Source organism: Acinonyx jubatus, chromosome A1, assembly GCF_027475565.1.
Source record: "Acinonyx jubatus isolate Ajub_Pintada_27869175 chromosome A1, VMU_Ajub_asm_v1.0, whole genome shotgun sequence".
Classification (NCBI taxonomy): domain Eukaryota; kingdom Metazoa; phylum Chordata; class Mammalia; order Carnivora; family Felidae; genus Acinonyx; species Acinonyx jubatus.
Genome location: NC_069380.1, coordinates 21,928,677 through 21,944,660, shown reverse-complemented (window position 1 = coordinate 21,944,660; position 15,984 = coordinate 21,928,677). Strand labels below are relative to the sequence as shown.

Below are 15,984 nucleotides of genomic sequence, written 5' to 3'. Positions count from 1 at the left end.
GTTTCAGAAGACACATTGTGGAGGGAGAGGGATGAATGTATTTAGTTCATTTTTTAATATTCTTTTTTTTTTTTTTTAAGAGAAAGATGAAGAAACTAAAGCTTTTGAAGCACTTCTTTCCAACATTGTCAAACCAGTGGTAAGTATTGTATGTATTTTCTTGACATTTATATTTAGTATTATTCACATAGGATTTTGGTATATTTTAATTAAGTCCTTTCTTAAAACCATATTAGAGGTACACGTGACTCTTGATTGTGGGGCCGTGAGTTCGAGCCCCACATTGGGTGTAGAAATTACTTAAATAAAAATTTAGGGTGCCTGGGTGGCTCAGTTGCTTCTGACTCTTGGTTTTGACTCAGGTCATGATCTCACAGTTCATGAGTTCGAGCCCCACATGCAGCTCCATGCAGACAGTGCAGACCCTGCCTGGGATTCTGTCTCCCTCTCTTCCTGCCCCTCCCCTGCTTGCTTGCTCTCTCTCAATCTCTGAAAAATAAGTAAATAAATTTAATAAATAATTTTTTTTTAAAAGCTGTATTATAAGTAATGTGATATCAATAATGGATTAGTGTAGATCTAAGGAGAGATCTGTTGATCAGTGAAGCAGAATAGTCAGTCAAGAATTCATTTCTTTTATGTTTTTTTTTTATTTTTTGAGAGAGCGTGAGCAGGGGAGGGTCAGAGAGAGGATCCGAAGCAGGCTCTGTTGCTGACAGGCTGACACCAGCAAGCCCAATGCAGGGCTCAAACTCACGAGAACCGTGAGATCACGACCTGAGCCGAAGTCGGACCCTCAACTGACTAAGCCACCCAGGCACCCCCAAGAATTCATTTTTTTAAACTAGGATTTAATATATGCTTCATATGTCATTAAGCAATGACATTGAAAATCATTGGAAGAGACAAGGATGTAATAAATAATGTGAGTACCACTGATCATCAGTTTTCTAAAAATCTGTTTATACTATTTCCATGTGAAATGTATTCAGTTAACTCTAGATGTAAAAAGAATTAAACTATAGAAGAAAGTTAATATTCCCTAGCCCTTTATAAGTATAGATGTAACAGCAGAAATCAGAAAATCAGCAAAAGGTATGGCAGTAAAACTGGCTACGTAGAATTTTCTGCTTGTTTTTTAAATAGCCTAAGTAAAGGCTATCATTCCTAATAGGAAATATATTTACATCAGATTTGACATAAGATTAATTTTAAATGCTCATACAAATTGAATTTTTTAAGCCCATTAAAAAATGAGCTCCACTCTGACAGTGCAGAATCTGTTGTGTCTCCATCTCTCTCTGCCCCTCCTCTGCTCACTCGCTCTCTCTCTCAAAACAGAACTGAGTTTATACATGTAAATTATAGAAACATGTGCAAAATTATTCCATAGTAATAGCTAATGCAAGTTTACTAGTGTCAGACTCTATTCAAAGTACTTCGAAAACATATCCATTATTTTCTTTAATTCCAGAACAACCTTCTGTGTACTATTTTCCCTATTTTACAGAAGAGGAATCTGAAGCAAGAGCGGGTTTAATAAGTAGTATTGAAATTCAGTCAATGTCCTTCCAAGATCTATGTATATCACTAGATTTACTAAAAAAAGAAATTTGCAAGCCTTAATAGGATTGGTATTTGAATGACATACTGGCTAATACCAGCAGTATTTACTTGTTATAGTATATAATATTAAAAGTGTAATTTTTCAGGCCATAAATTGTGGAATAATTCTTTTAAAGAATTTCTTGCCCAGCATTATGAGGAAGATGTAATTTTGTAAAATAAGTCCTGTGTCATAAAACAAAGTAATGCTGATTGTTTTGTTTTGCTTTGTTTTATTTTAGTTTGTTTTTATAGTTTGGGTAGCTATAACTCCTTTACTACATTACTTGTGAGGTGTAGGTCAGGAGAGAGAGAGAGAGTGTGTGTGTGTGTGTGTGTGTGTGTAGTTGTTTTCACATGCTCTGGTTCATTTAGAGCATCAAGCTAAATGAGTTTTCACTTACTCATTCCATAAATATTTGACCAATAATAAAATCCCACATGCTGTGCTAAAAGCTGGGGATAGGATGAAAAGCAAAGGATAGGTATGGCCCCTGCCCTCAGAGCTTCAGTTAGTAGAATAAATCATGCAGTAAATATAAAATTCTATCTGTGAAGTGCCAGAACAAAGAGATACAGTGCTACAAGAAAATACAATAATAGGGGGCTAGGCCTTGACAGGGTGTCAAAATAAATTTCCCTAAGGAAGAATAATTGAACTGAAATTTAAAGAAAAAGTAGTAATTGGATGTTGTGGGCTATGGGTGGGGGTGGGAATTAGTGTGGGGAGAGTAGTGCAAAGTGACCAATGTTTGAAAAATACTGAACATGGCACATTTGAGAACCGCCCCCCCCAAAAAAAAGCTCACTCAGTGTGACTCAGATGCAGCGTGTAGGGGAGAACATGGTGCTAATCTCAGCCTCAGCTACACATTCAGGGGTTGAGTGACCTACAAGTCACTTAACCTTTCTGAAACTACTTCTTCCATAAAATGGAGTATAATGGTATTGTATTTCCTCACATGCTAGAAATAATTAACTGTATAGATGAAAGTATTTGTCTTTATTATTGGGTTTCTTTGAAACTGTTTTAAGTCTCATTCTGTCAAAATCTACTGACATCTTTTTTTCTTTTTTCCTCCCTCCCACCCCCTATTTTAATAATGCTTAAAATTAGACATGGATTGCCTTTTATTCAGTACCTTTTTACTTTCAGAATTTTTATCCCTCTCCTTTTCCTTTTAATGTTCACTGAAATGTCTGATGACTCCAGGTTTCCTTAGACTCGACCTTTGAATTATCTTCAGAATAATTCTCTCACTTCCTGATCCCAGTATCCATACAAGGGGATTGTCATTTCAGTAGCTTCCTAACTACTGTTTTAGCTGAAAACAGCTACTACCTGGAAGTGAGTTCAGTATGGAGGCATTGTGTAATGGGAAAAGAACTGATTTATTCAGGTCCTAGTCACTACTAGTTGAGTGACTTCAAAGAAGTCACCTAATCTTTCTGAATACGTTTCTTCTGTAAAATGTATCTTTTTTGTCTTAGAGGGTAATTGCACGAATCAAATGAGATGAATATAAAAGCAAATTTTACCTCTAAAGTAGCATACAAATAGAAGACTCATTTCAGATGATTTTCATATATTTATGTACTTATGTAAGTTCATAGGATATTTTACTGAAAAAAGTTACCAGGAATGGAATTCTTGAACTATAAAGTAAATTTTTATGATAGTTCCCAAGTAGCTCTACACAAAGATCATACCAATACATACTCTAATATATAGTCTTACCTACATTTAAGAGAGTGTGCATTTCTCCAAACCCTTAACACAATGGTTATTACTAGCTTTTTAATCTTGCCAATGTGTTGGAAGAAAATTGGTACCTTGTCTTAATTTGCATTTATTTAATTATGAATGCAATTACATGAAAATAAACTAAAAATGGATTAAAGGTCTAAATTTGAGACCTGAAAACATAAAACTCCTAGAAGAAAACATGGGCAACAATTTGTTTGACATCGGCTATAGAACATTTTTCTATATATGTCTCCTTAGGCAAGGAAACAAAAGCAAAATTAAACTATTGGGACTACACCAGTATGAGATACCACTTTATACCTGTCAGAATGGCTAAAATCAAAAAGAATATAACAAATGTTGGCAAGGATGTGGAGAAAAAGGAACCCTCATACACTTTAATGGGAATGCAAATTGGTGTAGCCACTATGAAAAACAATATGGAGGTTCTTCAAAAAATCAAAAACATAACTATTATATGATCCGGTAATTCGATTACTGGGTTTTTACCCAAAGAAAACAAAAACACTCATTCAACACTAATTCAAAAAGATCTATGCACTCTTATGTTACAGCATTACTTACAATAGCTAAGTATGGAAGCAATCCTAAGCATCCATTCATAGATGAATGAATAAAGACGTGGTATATAGGTAACATATATATAATGGAATATTACTCAGCCATAAAAAAGAATGAAATCTCACCATTTGCAACAACATGGATGGACCTAGAGAGTATAATGCTAAGTGAAATGAGTCAGAGAAAGACAAATATCATATGATTTCACTCCTATGTGGAATTTAAGAGGCAAAACAGATGAACAAACAAGAAAAGAAACCAAAAAACAGACTCTTAAATACATAGAACAAACTGGTGGTTGCCAGAGGGGAAATTAATGTGGGGATGGGTGAAAAAGATAAAGGGGATTAAGAATACATTTATCAGGGGTGCTTGGCTGGCTCAGTTCAATGGAGCATGTGACTCTTGATCTTGGGGTTGTGAATTCAAGCCCCACAATGGGTTTAGAGTTTACTTAAAAATAAAATCTTAAAAAAAAAAGAAAAGTATACACTTACCATGGTGAGCACTAAGAAATGTATAGAATTGTTCAGTCTCACTGTATTGTACACCTGAAACTAATACAACGTTGTATATATACTTCAACCCATTTCTATAAACCTTAACACAGTGGACATATTACTAACTTTTTAATCTTCCTAGTCTGTTGGATGAAAAGTGGTATCTTGTTTTAATTTACATTTATTTAATTGTGACTGCATTTACACATCATTTGTTAGATTATCAAATTATATTTCTTTAGTCAGTTTATATCCTTTGCTCATTTTTCTCGAGTTGTTTTCTTACTGTAAGACACTTTATTTTTATTTTTTTTAATTAAAAGCAGGGAGCACAAGCAGAGGAGAGGGGCAGAAAGAGAGAGGGGGAGGCCAGGGGGGAGAGAGAGGGAAAGAGAGAGAGAAAGAGATCTCAAGTTCCATACTCACACAGAGCCTGACACAAGACTAAGTCCCACTACCCTGGGATCATGATCTGAGCCACAATCAAGAGTTAGACACTAGACTGAAACAGGTACCCCATAAGATACTTTCTAAATTGAGGAAATGAACCTTTTCAAATACGTTATAAGTGGACTTTTTCCCCCATTCTTTTTTGTGTATGGTGTTTACACTAATAGTTTTAAGTGGCCCATAATGGTCCTTGGATTTTTTTATTGAACCCATTTGCCCTTTCACAATAAATTATATCTCTTCTACAAGTGGATAGGCTTCTGTTTGTGAGCCATTTTGTATAAGTAGATACAGATATATTTTGTTTAATCTTGAAACTTCATTAGATTTTCATTGTTCCTTGTGCTCATTACAGTTGTTTCAGACAGCTCTAAATATTATGTTTTTGCAGGCCTCAGACATCCAGTCAAGGACAGTAGTACTAACCTGGTCACCTCCTTCCAGCTTCATAAATGGTGAAACAGATGAGACTACTGTGCCAGAGCTCTATAGTTACGATATTCTGGTCTCAAGTACTGGGAAAGATGGGAAATATAAAAGTGTATATGCGTAAGTATTTGTTATGTTTTACTCCCTCCCATTATATAAGCCAGGGGTTTATATAAAGAGCTTAATACTAATTTTGTTCTGTTTTTCTCTCTTGATGCTTTCATTTTGAATCTATTAATTGATAATTGATACTGATTTCAGTGTATGTAATCCAAATGCCAGCTGGTACACATCTGTCTACACTCCCTTGGAATAATTGCTTTCATTGGCCACATTCAGCTTTAGTAGTTTTCAGTAGACTCCCTAATAAATGTTTCACTGTTCACATATTCCTGAGATATAAGTATAAATTGTAGTAGTAGAAGCCCAGATCAGAAATGGAGAACTCTTAGATTGTGAACTTGTGAAATCAGGTAATTGTCGTCCAAGGAGTTGGCTTTAATTCTTATATGTCAAGCTAATGCCCTATTGTAAAATGAAGTTAGTATCATTGTTCCTTATTTGTATGTTGGTATGTTAATAATCATATTTTGATTGGTTCAAAAGTTTTATTTCCTTGGGTCAAAAGTTTTATTACACACCAAGAAGCCTTAGAGTCATTGGCTAAAAATGTGACATTTATGATTGACAGTTGTAAAATAGTTTTTTCCGTTTGTCAAATAGAAATGGTTTATATTGCTTATTCTAATGGAAAAGTAAAGAGTGAAGTTGATTATTATAATTTAAGCACTGGGAAGATTGCAAAAGGGTTAGTCATTTGAATGATGATAATTAACATAGAACACTGGACACATAGCCTTCTTGGTATCTTTTCAAAAAATAGCTAATGTAAGGAAGAAAGGAAAGTGAAACTGCTCCAGTATCTATCATCTGGTAACGTAGGGTTAGAAAAATGTCCTGTCTCCTTCTCTCTATTGAGACTTACTTGTGTTTATTCTATTCATATGTTTTAAAGGAGACAGAGTTACCTATGGGGTAAATAAGAGATAAAAGACCATCAACATCAAGGTTTCTTTTTATGTTAATGGCTGTTTCTAGTTAGTTATAGCTGTCTGCTAAGATGAAGCATTTATTTCCATTTGCAGCCTGATCAGAGAGCAGAAGAGGGACATTAGTCACCTTCTTTACTCTGCACCAATTAAGGTCTCTCTCCGAAGATTCTACTGAAACTGCCCAATTCATTAAGTGTTCTTCCCTCAATGGGAAAGGTTTTCTTTCTCATATTTCCTGGTTTTGATTTGAGAAAAGATGGAGGAGGGTGTCATAAAATGAGAGGAGAGAAATTTGGCTGAAGGAAATGGAACAGAGAATAGTGATTTTTAAAAAAAGATGGAAAATGGTCTGGGTTTTTGACCACATATACAAGTAATCGTATCAAATGATTATTTTAAAAAGATGTGTGCCATTAAGTTTGAAAACCTGAAAGTGTAATAGCGGCCATGAGTAAAATGCTATACTTCAGATTATTCACTTTTTTTCTAATCTGCTCATTAAACTATAAAATTTTAAATAAGGTTCCATGTTACATTCTAATAAAATGCAGTAGTGGCACACTCCTTGTAAAAATTTGGTGGTTTTGCTTTCAGGAGCACACGTGGTATTTCACATTTTAATTGGGCAAAATGGATTTTTAAATAATTGAAACTGTACTGATTTTAATTTTTTTAATAAACTAAATATCTTTCCTGACTACACTTCAAAAAAAAAAAGTCTGGCTTACACAATTGATTTGCCTAGGACACCTTTTTGTCTTAAAGTGATATGCAAATACATAAGTTTGGCACATATCCTTATTACACAAATTCTGCACTAGTGGAATCTGAACATGGTTACAGTTGGTAAAGTAAAAAGCTGTATAATTTCATAAACTACCACAAATGGTAGCACATAATGTAAATCTTCTGGAAATGCTTATTTATCAGACAGTGAAATGTTCCTTTTTTTCCCCCAGAGGAGAAGAAACCAGTGTCACTTTAAATGATCTCAAGCCAGCTACAGATTACCATGCAAAGTAAGGAACTCCTGTGTATTGCTCTAATATGATATAGTATAGGTAGTTTTTTAAAATGATTTCATTAAAAGCATAGCATATAATTTAAGTACTAATTTTGGATTTAAAACATGGAATATATTGGCTTTGGTTTTTCTTTTGGTACAAGTATTAATACATTCCAAACAAAAACAAAAACCAAAAACATTGCATTGAAATGTTATATTGAAGGGTTAATCATCCTGTTTGTAAGATTTTTGGATTGGAATGAATATATAGATAATAATATGTCTACATATCTAATTTATCACATGGAAAACTCCCAGCTTTTGAAATTTTTACTAAACAGAAACATAAATAATATTTGGCTTGTACTTAATGTATTTTTACTACATCCTGTTCCAGAAAGAGTTTGGGATATTAAAACTCTTAAAATTTCACAACATTTAGGGGCGCCGGACTGGCTCAGTCAGTGAGTGGAGTGTGTGACTCTTGATGGAGGGGTTGTTCGAGCCTTGCATTGGGTATAGAGATTACTTAAAATCTTAAAAAAAAAAAAAAAAATTCACAACATTTAACTAAGAAGTAACTTAGATACTGTTTTATTCTGCGTAGTTCTATTATAAATTACCAACATTTTCAGCCTTCCCAGCTGTGAGTCATTAATGTGTACTTGGTTAGTCACCTCTGTTTTAAAAAAAAAAAGTATTTGTGGTTAGGATTATTCCTATTAAACTATAAAATTAAATCTTTAATTAGACTTTCTGTGGGTGAACCCTAAGTATTGTCCATCTGAGTACTTTTCAAACTGTAGATTGCAACCCATATTGAATCATGAAATTTTGTGGATTAGATTCAGCATTATTTAAAAGAAATAATCAAATAGAATGGAAAGTATCTGTATATTACCCTTAGGGATATTGTTTCAGGACTCTTTCCTTTCAAATATGTGTATGAGAAAGTACATAATCACACATACAGTTTTGTCACAATTTAAAATGTGTTTCTTACTTTGGGTTGCATTAAAAAAAAGATGAAAGCCAAGGGTCTATCCTGTCTTTCTTTTTTTTAAGGGCCATCCTTTACTTCTAATGCATGTGTTTTCTTTTTTTTTAAAGACTTTATTTAAGTAGTCTCAGGGCGTGTGGGTGGCTGAGTTGGTTAAGCATCCAACTTCAGCTCAGGTTATGATCTCACCATTCATGGGTTTGAGCCCCACATCAGGCTCTGTGCTGACAACTCAGCCTGGAGCCTGCCTTGGATTCTGTGTCTCCCTCTCTCTCTGCCCCTTCCCTGCTCGCATTCTGTGTGTGTGTGTGTGTGTGTGTGTGTGTGTGTGTGTGTGTGTGTGTCTCAAAGATAAACAAACATTAAAAAAAAAATTAAAGGGGCTCCTGGGTGGCTCTGTCGGTTAAGCACTGACTTCAGCTCAGGTCATGATCTCACGGTTTGTGAGTTCAAGCCCCGCATTGGGCTCTGTGCTGACAGCTCAGAGCCTGGAGCCTGTTTCAGATTCTGTGTCTCCCTCTCTCTGCCCCTCCCCTGCTCGTGCTCTGTGTCTGTCTGTCTCTCAAAAATAAATAAACATTAAAAAATCAAAAAAAAAAAAAATTAAGTAATCTCTGTACCCAACATGGGGCCTAAACTCACAACCACCAAGATCAAGCTACCAACTGAGCCGGCCAGAAACTCCACCCATGTTTTCTTGATAGAATATTTAGAGGGCACCTTACTAATTTCCAAGTACTTAAAGGTTGATGGCTGTTGAAGGTAGGATACAGTGATTCTGCTGGTTAAAACTATATATTTTATCACCATAGAGTCCAGGCAGAATATAATTCTATAAAGGGAACTCCTTCAGAAGCTGAAAGCTTTACCACCTTAAGCTGTGAACCTGATGTACCTAATCCACCAAGGATAGCCAATCGGACCAAAAATTCACTCACTTTGCAATGGAAGGTAACAATATTCTTTAGAGTATTTCCAACTGGACGTTTACTCCTCCCACCCCCACTAATATTAAATTTCAGTTGTTGTTTGGCTTTTTTTTTTTTTTTTGATACAAAAAGAACTCTAAGCTAACTTGCTCTTCTTCTTTACATATAGTAAATGGGCATTTGTTGTATCTTTAAGTAATACTCCTAATGGCTTTTCTTCACTGTATGTAAATATAGCAGAAAAGATTCATATATAATTATCAGTCCTTATTGTACTGGACATGGGATAACATTAAGAGTCTCAGCAGTGCTTCTCAAGCTCATCCCAATGTCTTTATCCTGAATTTTATCCTAAAATGGGGTTTATAATAACTAGACTCAGAGTTTTAAAAATATCAATATGATGGCTTAAAGGAATATTCCATTAAATACTCTGCATTTTAATAGAATAATATATATGTTAACATATAAATGTTTAGGTCCACCTGCACAAGGAGATATAATGAAGTAAACATATACCACAGATAGAACTGGTAACTCAAATACCACATATAGCATTGTCATTGGAGACATGATTTGCTGAAATGATACACGAGTGTTAGTAAATTTTTGAACAAAATTAAGTACAGTCTTTCTCAAATTGCAGGGTAGTTATATTTTGGCAAAATCCAGTAACTTAAAACTATAGAAAAAAAATACCTTGTAAAATGAAATTAGGTTCTAGGCTCTGATAATTATAAACAGATATTTCACCTACGTGGATGTCCAGGAAGACATTCAGAGAAGTCCTAGAGAAAGAGAACAATTTTTCATTGTGTGTATTTCCCCATGCTGTGCAGAACCATTAGCATCCTTGATCCCCAGTCCTAAAAGTCAGCCTTTCCTCCCTCTGCCCTTATTGTGATAGTCAGAAACACCCCCAACAAAATGTATAAACATCCCCCAGAAGGGAATACCATAGCAACCATTGATTTGCAAAGAGAAAAATAACTGCTAGTCTTTATTTAATTATCTGCTTATACCCAAAGAGTAAAACTCAGGGATAGCTTTCTTTCTGAAAGATTTTGAAAATTTGGAGCTTACTACTTGTTTGGGGCTTGTTAGTCCTTAGTTCTTTTGAGGATATTAGATGCTTTATGTAGGAAGAAGTACTCAAGTGCTGTTAGCACACATAAATCAGACAAGTATGTTCTACATACATTTTCATGTGTGATTAAGTATGACTAATTTTATTTCATGTCAGAGTAGCATTTTGTTTGTCAGTATGCTAAGGTTCTTCCCTTTTGGTAGGACAGTTAGGGTAGCAGCCCAGTGACCTTCATGTAGGTTGGGATTTCTGTAGGGCACTGCTCTTTATTCTAAAGATAAAATTGAATTTTGAAATTTGTCTTTAACAGTATCCTAGCAGGTCTATGTAGGATATAAACAGTGCTACCTCTTTGTGGCCCACACAGGTTACCCAGGCTTGTACTCTTCAGAAATGGCCCTATATATACATGGTAATCAGCATGGTTGGGGCTACTTATTTGGGTTGTTTAAAACCTCCATTTCCTCTTCTGTATAGTTTGGATAACAGTTGTAAAGAGCTGATATAAGGATTAAATGAGATAATGTAAAACACTTTACACTTAATAGTTTCCCCTCTATCTTGGAGAAATGGTCACAGGTTATTCAAGGTGTTACTATAGGCATGCTTCTCCCAAGGACTCAAGGAGAATCCATTTCCTTGACTTGAAAAGCTTCACAAAATAAAGTAGAAGAAATTAAGGAAAATAAGTGTGCAACAGACTAGAACAATCTGGAGGCATTAACTCTGGGGAAGTATATTTTTATATCACACACTTGTTGCTGAGACTTGCAGTCTTTATCTTGGGATTCTCTTCCTCTGCTATGTAAGAGTTGAATTTCCCAGGGTTTCAGTTCTGCCCCATCCCTGCTGTAGTCATTTATAAGTGCCATTGCTGTGCCAATCAGTGAGCTACTCCTGTAACTTACATAGCAAATTCTGGTCATGTTAACCAGTTAAAAATTATACAGTTTTTTAAAATTTTGAAACATAAGGGGCACCTGGGTGGCTCAGTCGGTTAAGCGTCCAACTTCGGCTCAGGTCATGATCTCACTGCTCATGAGTTCAAGCCCCACCTCGGGCTCTGTGCTGACAGCTCAGAGCCTGGATCCTGCTTCAGATTCTGTGTCTCCCTCTCTTTCTGCCCCTTCCCTGCTTACATTCTCTCTCTCAAAAATAAATAAACATTAAAAAAATTGTTTAATTTTGAAACATAAGATCTGTATTGATGTTTCACAGATAATTGGGACCTCCATGTTAGAAAAGACTCTTCATTAAAAATTTGACCATCTTTGATTGCTATTAACATGGTTGCCACTATTATATAAAAACTAGATAGAGTCCAGAGAATTACAGTTCTCTGGAGAACTTTTTCAAAAGTCAAGCTTATTTGGGGTACCTGGGTAGTTCCATCACTTAGGCATCCAACTCTTGATACCAGCTCAGGTTATGGTCTCACAGGTTTGTGAGATCAACCCCCTGTGTTGGGCTCTGTGCCAACAATGAGGAGCCTGTTTGGGATTTTCTCTCCGCACCCCCCCCCCCATCTGCCCTTCTCTCTCTCTCAAAATAAATAAATAAACATTTTTTTAAAACTAAGGTTTTTTAATTTTTATAACAGGAGTTTTTAGAGTCACTTGTCTTCAAATGGATGAAGTTATAAGGAGAGTAGTGATCGGTTGTTCTGCATCTAAAGTGAGGACTAAACAGAGGAAACAAGTTGAATTTGTAGAAAGAAAATTCAAGTAGAAACAAGGTTGAAACTCTTGAGTTCTAGAGTGATTAAATACTAGAATAAAATGCTAAGGGAGACTGAAATTTTGACCACTGAAGATTAGCAGATTGATGAATGAGCAGTCTTATCTTAGGTAACGGCACATTGTGTCTAGAAGCAAAGATCCAGACAGTGTGCCCCTTGGAGTTCTTCCCTGCACCCTGGTTCTTTCACTCTGGTGTATTACATAGTATACTTTTAGATTGTAAAATGAGTTTTAATGAAAATGACAGGATCAATCCTAGGAACTTAAAGCTGATAAAAACCTGATAAAAGGCAAAGTGATTTTTTTTTTTATAATGGATCATAAAAGTTAAGCTTGTTCTTGCTACAAGAGATTGTTTGCCGTTCAGAAAAACTTGAGTAGCCTCTTGCTTTGTTTTCTTTCCTTGTATTTAAAAGGATTGTGAGGTTATAAATACATATGTATCTATTCTCTGTGCAGTTTTTCTGTAGTTAAGTCACAGAGAACATCTGTAACACAATCAGTTCCTCAGATTAGATCATCACAGTATCTTTTACAAATGTACTAATTTGTACTCATTTTGTTTTTTGGTGTTTCTTTTAGGCACCTAGTGACAATGGTTCTAAAATCCAAAGCTTTATTTTAGAATGGGATGAGGTGAGTAAATTGAATCTTTTTAAATTAGGTGAAAATTATGTGTATATCCTCAAGCAGAAATAATTTGTTACAATAGTTTTTTCCTCTTTTAAAACACTATGAATGATTTGGGTAGTACATGACTGAATTAATGGTGTTCTTAGACAACATTACTGACTGGACACCCCCCCCCCCCCATGTTTTATTTTGTTTTTTGTTTTTGACTCAAACCCCTCAAAGTTGTCAATTGGGTAATTACCTTGACGAAGGAATATTTTTTTTTTCACATCAGCCTTAAAGGCAAGTGTACTCATTTACTGTGACTAGTTTAACAAATTACCACAAACCCAAGGGTTTAAAACAAACTATATTTATTCTCTTATAATTCTGGAAGCCAGAAATCCAAAACGGCTCTCTCTGAGATTAAAATCAAGGTGTCACTATAGCCATGCTTCTTCCAGGAATTCTAGAGAAGAATCCATTTTCTTCACTTTACCAGCTTCTGGAGACTCTCTTCATTACTGGATCATTACCATGAATCCATGGCTACATCTGATAGATAGCCTTTTCTGCCCCTGCTGCCATTATCACATGGCCTTTTCCCTCTAAAAAAGACACTTGTAATTCCATTTAGAGTCCACCTAGATGATCCAGGATGATCTTTCTATCTCAAGAGTTTTAATTAAATAACATCTGTACAGTCCCTGAACATTCATAGGTTCCAGGGTTTAGGACCTGGATATTTTGGGAGGCCATTATTCAGCCTACCACAGCAAACATACTGAGCTTTATTATTTAGTATTTTGTTTTACTGTCATTTATCATGTTCTCTCTTGCCCTGCTGCTTTTCTGCAGCTGAGTGGCCAGAGGGAATAGAAGAAATTTCATTGATAATTTGGTATTTTCAGCAATATACAGGTATACCTTGGAGATATTGCAGGTTTGGTTCCAGCCAACCACAATAAAGCAAATATCTCAATAAAGCAAGTCACATGAATTTTTTGGTTTTCTAGTGTATATAAAAGTTATATATACAAGGGGCGCCTGGGTGGCTTGGTCGGTTAAGCATCCGGCTTCGGCTCAGGTCATGATCTCACAGTCCGTGAGTTCGAGCCCCGCGTCGGGCTCTGTGCTGACAGCTCAGAGCCTGGAGCCTGTTTCAGATTCTGTGTCTCCCTCTCTCTCTGCTCCTCCCCTGTTCGTGCTCTGTCTCTCTCTGTCTCAAAAATAAATAAACGTTAAAAAAAAAATTTTTTTTTTAAAGTTACATATACACTATATTGTAGTCTATTAAATGTGCAGTGGCATTATGTCTTTTAAAAACAATATACATAATTTAAAGGGGCGCCTGGGTGGCTCAGTTGGTTAAACTGACTCTTGGTTTAGGCTCAGGTCGTATCTCACAGTTCTTGGGATTAAGCCCCACATCAGGCTCTCCGCTGAGAGCACAGAGCCTGCTTGGGATTCTCTCTCTCCCCCCCTCTCTCTCTGCCCCTCCCTTGCTCACACACGCTCTGTCTCTCACAATAAATAAACTAAAAAAGTAAAAATACTTTATTGCTGGGGCACCTGGATGGCTCAGTAGGTTAAGCGTTCGACTCTTGATTTCACCTCCCATCATGATCTTAGAGTCATGAGATAAAACCCTGGATTGGGCTCTGGCACTGGGCATTGAGCCTGCTTAAGATTCTCTCTCTCCCTCTACCACTCATGTGCTCACTCACTCTCAAATAAATAAATGAACTCTATTGCTAAAAATTGCTAACTGTCATCTGAGCTTTCAGTGAGTCAGTCTGTTTGCTGCTGGAGGGTCTTGCCCCCATGTCGATGGCTCCCGACTGATCAGAGTAGTGGTTGCTAAAGCTTAGGGTGGCCTTCACAATTTCTTTAAAAAAAAAAAAAGACAACAATGTGTTTTGCTGCAAAGATTGACCCTTCCTTTCATGAATGATTTCTCTATAGCATGTGATGCCATTTGATAACATTTTACCAACACTAAAACTTTCACAACTGGAGTCAGTCCCTTCAAACCCTGTTGCTGCTCTATCAACTAAGTTTATGTAAGATTCTAAATCCTTTGTTGTCATTTCTACAATCTTCACCAGGAGTCCATTATATCTCAAGAAACTACTTACTTTGCTCATCCATACAAAGCAACACTTCATCTGCTCAAGTTTTATCATGAGATTGCAGCAATTGGGTCACATCTTCAGGCTCCATACTTCTAATTCTCGTTCTCTTGCTGCTTCCACCACACCTACTGTTACTTCCTCCACTGAAGTCTTAAAATCTCAAAGTCGTCCACGAGGGTTGGGATCAACTTCTGCCGAACTCCTGTCAATGTCTATAGTTGGACTTCTTCCTTTAAATCACTATAACAAATAATAATGAGAAAATTTGAAATATTGTAAGAATTACCAAAATGTGACACAGAGACACAAAGTGAGCAAGTGCTATTAGAAAAATGACACCAATAGACTTGTTGGATGCAGGGTTGCCACAAGCCAGATTTTGTAAAAAAACAGTATCTGTGAAGCTCAATAAAGTGAGGTGCACCAAAATAATATGCCTATATTATAAGAGTAATGAGGCACAAACAAGTTTTATTTTTACATTTTAAAAGGTTTTTTATTCCAGAAGTTTTAAAAGAATTTAGAATTAGGAAATCTATTACTGCATCATAGTAATTTAGAAGAAAATACATATGTTGATAAATTATGAAAAGGTATTTGATAAAATTTAGCACTTACCTCAGTTAAAACTCAAATTAGGAATAGAAAGATAATTCCTTAACTGACAATTATTTTTGTATCAAGTGAAATACCATCACTAAACAATAAAAGCATTTCAGGGGCACCTGTGTGGCTCAGTCAGTTGAACATCTGATTTTGGCTCAGGTCATGGACTCATGGTTCATGAGTTTGAGCCCCATGCCAGGCTCTGTGCTGACTGCTCAGATCCTGGAGCCTGCTTCTGATTCTGTGGTTCCCTCTCTCTCTGCCCCACCCCCGCTCATGCTCGCACGCGCACTCTTTCTCTCTCTAAAATAGACATTTAAAAAAGTTGTTTTTAAAGCATTTCAGTCAAAGCAGAAACAAGTCAAAAGTTGCTGGTTCCCTCCTTTATTTAGTATTAATGCAGTATGATTTAGAACTAAAACAAGAAGTACAGCCATATAGTGGCAGGGCTGGGGGGCGGGGGGGCAAAATTATCATTATTTACAGATGGTACAATTTTCTATTT

General features: G+C 35.9%; 1 protein-coding gene across 7 annotated transcripts in view; it reads left to right on the top strand.

Moving 5' to 3' along the window:
- The window catches only part of FNDC3A (fibronectin type III domain containing 3A), a 143,367-nt gene that overhangs the window by 100,498 nt on the left and 26,885 nt on the right, over nt 1-15,984 (top strand). For all 7 annotated transcript variants that reach the window (XM_027064810.2, XM_027064811.2, XM_053215286.1 and 4 more), the window contains 5 exons: nt 81-139; nt 5,276-5,433; nt 7,325-7,384; nt 9,184-9,322; nt 12,709-12,762. In XM_027064810.2, coding sequence (XP_026920611.1) covers nt 81-139; nt 5,276-5,433; nt 7,325-7,384; nt 9,184-9,322; nt 12,709-12,762 — 470 coding nt within the window. The remainder of the gene's footprint in view (nt 1-80; nt 140-5,275; nt 5,434-7,324; nt 7,385-9,183; nt 9,323-12,708; nt 12,763-15,984) is intronic.